The 7,020-nt window shown below is 31.8% G+C and overlaps 1 protein-coding gene across 2 annotated transcripts; it reads right to left on the bottom strand.

Annotated features, from left to right (window-relative positions):
- Positions 1 to 4,119: 4,119 nt before the first annotated feature.
- Positions 4,120 to 6,693, bottom strand: LOC139098372 (uncharacterized). 2 transcript variants are annotated; one of them, XM_070650545.1, is made up of 2 exons: positions 6,392 to 6,693; positions 4,120 to 5,093 (listed from the first exon to the last, which is right to left on the bottom strand). In XM_070650545.1, exons 1-2 carry the CDS (start codon positions 6,480 to 6,482, stop codon positions 4,258 to 4,260), a joined length of 927 nt encoding a protein of 308 aa, XP_070506646.1. In that variant the 5' UTR covers positions 6,483 to 6,693; the 3' UTR covers positions 4,120 to 4,257. The 2 variants fall into 2 exon arrangements, with proteins under 2 accessions (XP_070506646.1, XP_070506647.1); XM_070650546.1 differs by lacking the exon at positions 6,392 to 6,693 and adding an exon at positions 5,151 to 5,183.
- Between the last annotated feature and the right edge of the window lie 327 nt (positions 6,694 to 7,020).

Here is a 7,020-nt window from a genome sequence, read left to right as displayed (position 1 = left end):
ACATTTTCCTTCTGAAGGTCCTAGTTCAAACCCAGGACTGAAATTATTTTTCTCGAAATTTCAATTATAATGCTATATATACATAAATTTATTAAATGAATATAAAACTTACTTCTATAATTTGAATCATCGTTTTTTTTAAATATTTTTATTTCAGATTTTACGAAACTTGCAATTGTGCTCAATAGGTCATGCTCAAAAGCATATTTGTTAAAGCATGTTTAAATCGTATTTGAGCCAACATGTTCTCAAGAGCATAATCATGAGGACATTTTATGGATCGTAATCAGCTGAGCATGCTCTTGAACACGCTCTTAATTTAACTTGCATGCAAGTAAAATAGCGTAATCTTGAGAGCGCGATTTTTATGGTACCCTGCTGCGATCACAATTTGTATGAAAGATCACGCTTTTTTGAGCGTCATCAGATGAAAATTTAATTTTCAAAAAGCGCGATCTGATCGCGCTCTTTGCTTGTTAGGGGGTGTCGTATTGACATCAGTTGAAAATATGATTTTTAAATACATCTGAACCGAATGATTTACTAGTTTTCAAAACTTGAAGCTCATAACAACGGTTTCTGCTACTTTAACAGCTATCCAGTTCTGCTATTGATTTTAGCGCACGATATGGGAATGCAGCGTGCTTTATGATAGAACTAAGTTATTTTGAAAAAATGATTTATTTTCTGTGAAAAAGTACAGACATACGCTAAAGCGACACTGTCTACACTTAAAATTAAAATGCAGTCTGTTCAACATCCGAGCTACACAAATAAAAAATGCTGTTACACGGATGGTGATTCCATCTTAGATTAATTAATGTGTCTGTTATAGAGCCTATAGTCGACCTAGAGTGTTACAAAGCCATAACAGAACCTTTTTCATTTGTATAGCTCGGGAATCGGAAGAAAGCTGTTGATAGAGACTGTATTGCACTTGGTATTAGAAATTGGTAGACGACCAGTGTTAGAGCCAACTCTAAGCGCCATCTGAAGAAAGCCATGGATCTCAATCAATCTATTCGGCCAGCGAAATTACTACATAAGCAAGTAAGAAGCTCGGGACTGTGATTTACTCCAACAGCCATTAAGTAAAGCGCTCATATCTCTTAAGATAACCATATTCATGCTATTACACCAAACAATTTTCTCACGTTCCGATGTCTACATATCACAAAACATTTGATGTAGGTGTACTGAGCAATTTCAAATGCATAAAACCATTTACAACATAATTCTTTTGTTTTAAAATTGAATTTATCTTGTTAATAGCCTTTAGTAATTGTCTTCATGCAATTAGTATAATTGATTGAGAAAGGTAATCGGCTTTAGTTTTTTCATCTAGTTTAATGTCATGCAGATAGACTTATTTTCTGTCACACGATTTCATATGAAACCAATCATCACCGTCATCATCATCTTTTAAATTGAGCATTATGAAAATGTATACATTTTCGTCAAATTATATGCATAAATACATTAATCGAAGCTGAAGCCTAAGCTAAAACAAAAAGTAAGCTATAGAGTGATTGAAACAATAAGCCACCATGAAATATTCCAAATGACATAATATTAGAAGTCGTGATTATAGCTAAAATTACATAAGCATCTCCTCTCGTGTTATTTTATATATACATTCGATATTGTGGGGTGCATTCAGCAAAGCAAAATAAAACGTGATGATGATGATAAATAAGAGCGATGAGTTACTGCTGTGCTGTCATTAATCGAGAGAATAAAGCTTCACATAATCAATACATGTTGTATTGTGAAAGAAAATGGGAACAAAATTAGACTTAGCCATGGCGTGTGACAAACTTTTCGCACGATTTTTAACAGATTAATTGTAAATTAAAAGATTATTTTTCATTAGACTGACGAGGTGGGAGAGAAAGATGGAGATTAAAAACATTCCATTGTTTCTCGTCGTGTATCTCTTCAAATTCTAGGTGCGCAATGATTTGTTCATTTATACGCTTTGACATTTCCATCCATTATGAAGCTATTGCGAACTATATATAGCACAGGTCTCCCTCTCTCACACAAATGCAATTGCAAAATGACATAATTAACATAAAAGTTCAAAAAACAATGCGACACATTAGAGAGACACAAAACAAAATGTTGCATAAGCTTGTGAGATTTATGTGAGCATTATGGCACATCATCGCGAGAGATTGCGCGCTCAACCTAATGAACTACGTAAATTGAATTTTTATATTTTTTTATACAATCGCAAATCGATGCGACGGAATTAAACTCTTTGATTTTTACAACTAGTAGCTTATGCTGATTATTGGGTAAAACCATAGGAGTCTGAATGCTCAGGATGAAGCAATTGTTCATTTCCAACTCAACCCTAATACTATTAAATATTGTTAATCTTATAACGGTCATTTGAGATTCAAATAATATTTATTATGCATAGTTGAAAGCCCCGTTTTTAAACAAAAGCTCACTTTGTTTTTAAATTCCAAAGAATAAACATCATTGTGAATATTCAAATTCGTTTGGAGTTCTTAATTACATTTACATGCAGCAATAATTACAAAAGCTCACACGACAGCTAAGTGGAGAGTGTAATTACAATCAAGTAATGTTAATTTTTCAATTGTTTGAAAAATACATCAAAAATTACAGAAAATTTCCTCAAAATACTTGAAAAATCACCATAAAATCAATCATAACTGACCACAAAACAACCTAACCCTTAAATCCATCAATTTTCTATCTCATCTCCCAAAATAACTACCAAATGAGAAGTCAAAACAGCCTACAGATGAACTCATCTGTATCTCAGCATTTTACAATAAATTAAATTAGATTTGATGATTGATGATCTGAACTTGACTTTGAAATGTCTGCGAAAAAAGAAGAGAATCCATTATTAAATTTAATATTCTCTTATTATTTTTTTGCCATACTAAAGGTTTAATAGAGGTCAAAAACTAAAAGAATTGAAGATCCTATTACAAGCATAACATCTCGCATAGCACACAACATGGGAAAGAGATTGAAAATACCTCACATGAATTGCAAGTAATGTGAATGCTCATATTCAATTAAATCATTTTGAAATTTGTCACTTGTACCTCATTATATACGTATGTGAATGAGCATGTCATGCGCGCATATAAACTTGAAACTTCAGCATACATTATGACTTTTTAAAATCTAATGAGGCATCAAGTTAGCAAGACATGCACAACATTAAAATCTTTTTTTTTTTACTACTTCTCATATAGGTAGAAAATGTAGAGCAATTTAAACTTGATCTTGAATAAATTTTCTACAACACATCTCTTATGGCATTCTTCGATTCATGCGCATCGTTATTCATGAATCATGTAGACACTGTTTATACTTTATTAGAAAGGGCGTTTGCATAAATAATGGACCTGTGTGTAAATCACTGTATTTTTTTTATTATTAAGCCTACGACTGAAAATTAATTCAATTAACTGCTCAAATTACCGCTCCCTGTAAGAAGAAAGGAATTAAATTAATTGCATTTATGGTGAATATTTTGCAGCACGCATATTTTTATATTTTTATCTGATCGGATTATGCGTGGAATTTGGAAATAGAAGCAAGAGCAGAGGACGGTCCGAGTGACATATGATTGAGTTATTGACGTTGTTTTGTATGAATCTGCCAGTTAACATACGTAGGTCGATGGATTAGTGGTCTAGTCTTCCAGTAATGAATCATGCTATGCGGGCGTTCCAGTTTAAAGCTCTATACTTACATGATACACTTGCATATCAGGTCTGTATTGAGATAATTCCATGGTAGCTTTAAAAATCGCATATTGCACCAAGACGGTATCTCCTATCCACATGAGTCATAATATCAAAGAAGTAGCTCAAATCAGTCAAAAATTGCAAGTCTAAGTTCAAATACTAAGGTCATGCAATCCTTAAACCTTCAAATAGTATGTGCATGTAGCACTACCCCGAAATCAAGTCGTGCACAGCTATAGATCTTTATTATTATGAACAGCCTTAACGTTCCCTACAGCTCGGGAGTTCAAACAAGATCACAAACTGTATTAATTTGATAAACACCAAGGAAACACAGAAGTTATTTATATGATTTTTACAACAAAGTAAAGCACACACAATTTTTGACATTTATTTACCTTCAGATCAGTAACTTAAAATAAGATCAATAGTAGTAATATTGAATTAATAATAAGCACGCATAAAACTTTGCGTACACAATATAATTAAAAGTAAATCTATATAATACTTAATATTAACTATCTGCTACTAATGGATCAACATAATCGATGGATGATGATGACGACTTTGTCTCTTTCCTTTGTTTCAGCTTATTTGGAACTTGCACTTTTTTAAAGTATACCTTTTGAGGCTTCGTGCTGCGCAATTTTGTTTTGAATTTACTTAATTTCATGTTTTTAATTGGCATACTTGTTGTTGAGACTTCCGTTTCATGATTCTCAGATTCAGATTCTTTCTGTTGATCAAGCATTTGAAGCTGTTCGAGAATATTTCGTGGTTCGTGTTTTGTTGAGTTTTTATTTGCATAAATCACAACAATGTTTGAAAAATCAGAATCAACTCCGGCTGTTAAGTCAGCGAAATCCTTAAAACTAGCAAATGGATCATCCGAGTAATGTGACTGCTCTAAAGGCAGTGCAAATGGACGACCACTATTAGAGTCAAAAAATGACGATCCACTGCTATAAAATTCATTTTTATTTTCTTCACCTTCCGGGTAAAACGTACCGCCTCTCAAGACAGTAAAATCACCTGAACCGAGAATAGATTTAGTTTGATCATATGACGATGATGTTGATGTCGGTGCACGAGTGCTTGGCGTGAGTCTATTTATTGTTGCTGTACTGCTAATATGTCTCAATGAGAACGGTCTTGATGTTGATAAATATCCATTACGGTAATGTGATGAGTAAATCTTTTCCTGTTCCAGTATTGGATTTAGATGAGGATCTCCATGCAATGATAATATAGGATGCGGATCATGTGAAGGTGGAATAATTGGTATGAAGCCTGAATCATCAAATTGTGGAAAATGCCTCGACTCGCTTGATGCTAATGATATTGATGGCTCTGTAATTGAATAACATTATATGGACACTTGTCAATAAATGACGACTCGAATAATACCATTTATAGACATGTGAATGCACAGACGTAAACTTTAGTCTAATAATAATAGGAAATCAGTTTTACTTAATCGTAATTCATCAATGTTTATGTCTGATATGGAATAATATTAAACTGTCGCTCCATTTTTATGAGCGATCTTGTTTCTTCATCTATCGCATAAATGGCTATCTATATTTTATGTCTGCACATATTTAGGTGAAAGTGAATTTTAGATTAGCAATGTCTTTTTACTTCTAATAATGTTGATTAATGTCTTTGGCGACATTTTTGATCATTTAAAAAATCATTCAAGTCTTTAAATATGCATTCAAAGCAGGAAGTGTTAACCTGTGGCTATTTATAATCGATTTTTTGCATTGGACTTAAAAGTTTCGCACGATTTTGATTGAATCTGATGCAATTAGATAACAGTTTGAAGAATTTAGATTTGGTGCTTTTTATTGGGTGCTGACAATGCTACCCTCATTGTGCTTTAATTGATCATTGAATTTATGTTGGTATATTTTGCAATTCTGTATGATTGTGAAAGGATTTGGTGAAATATTCGAAATTAATGATTAAATGGATACGGCAATTAGTATTTTGAAGGGTTATAGCTTAATATTACCAATTTATTCAGTAGAAACAAGATTAGCTATCTAACGGTCATTTGAGATTCAAATTATATTTTTATTACATAGTTGAAGACCCTTTTTTATGCAAAAGATTAGTTTGCAACTAAACTTCGTAAAATAAACATCGTAGATTAATATTACAACCTGTACTGAGTTCTTAATTACATTTACATCCAGCCACGACTGCAAACTTAACTTAGAGGTAGAAAATCTAAAGCTTTTGCTATAAAATTGATCAAAATGGTAATTAAAGCAACTTTAAATGAGCAACAACAATAAAATTCGAAAGATGTTCAACTTTAGCTGAATCATTAAAAAGCCATTAATGTCCAAAATGATAACAAACCCAATAAAATCAGTTATCTTATGAATTCTATCTCAGAAATATTTCCTAAATAACCGTTTTTGGTGTTAACATTTAGATTCCAATAATATGTAGCCAGCATTTTATAGATTCCAAAAACATTTCTTTACATAAGAAAATCAATAAAATCAAAATCAAAGTTCACACAGCCAATAAAGACCGAATAAACTATTTAAAGTTGAAAGTTATCACCGTGTATTAAAAAATTAGTTAAATAGCTGCTTTATGCAAATCAATTATAATGAAATTGTGCAACTCACGTGAATTTTTATTACTGTATTGTGCTGGTATTCCATTCGAGAGGTTCACTAAGCAAAGAATTGATATAAACTTTTGTCCGAATATTGTCATCTTATGTAATATTTTCACCTTTTGTATATTAAACTTTATATCTTTTAGCGCACTATTGTTGCTACTCAAATAGATCTTTGATTATTTTTGCGGCGTCGAAAACATCCGATAAGTTCGAATAGAGAAGCGAATCTGATTCAATGATCATTATTTTTATCGCATGTTTGATGTAATGTTTTTTTTATGCTGCATTTACTTTTTTCTTCTTCTACTCAGTGATTCTCTCAATCAACTAACGATTTATAATAAAAATTGAGAAATAAGTAATTTTATTAAGGCATATATACTTATACATATAATAAATGAGAGAGCGAACACGACTGATTTGGTACAGGTTATAATGATGATGATGATATAGTAAGTAGTATGTAAACATTTTAAGTGATTTAATCATCAATAACTTACAATTATCTTCATTATTCAGTATGTATTTATAGACTGTTGGAAGTGCATTTTGTATTTCCATCAAATTTTATCTGTTCGGCTCCCATCTGCCCCAAAAATGTTATTTTAATTAATTTTTTACATGACTTAATGG

Source organism: Chironomus tepperi, unplaced genomic scaffold, assembly GCF_022539635.2.
Source record: "Chironomus tepperi strain 1889 unplaced genomic scaffold, CSIRO-AGI_Ctep_v1 contig_445, whole genome shotgun sequence".
In the NCBI taxonomy this organism is placed as follows: Eukaryota; Metazoa; Arthropoda; class Insecta; order Diptera; family Chironomidae; genus Chironomus; species Chironomus tepperi.
The sequence above is the reverse complement of the archived record's forward strand: the minus strand, read 5'-3'. Positions and strand labels throughout refer to the sequence as shown.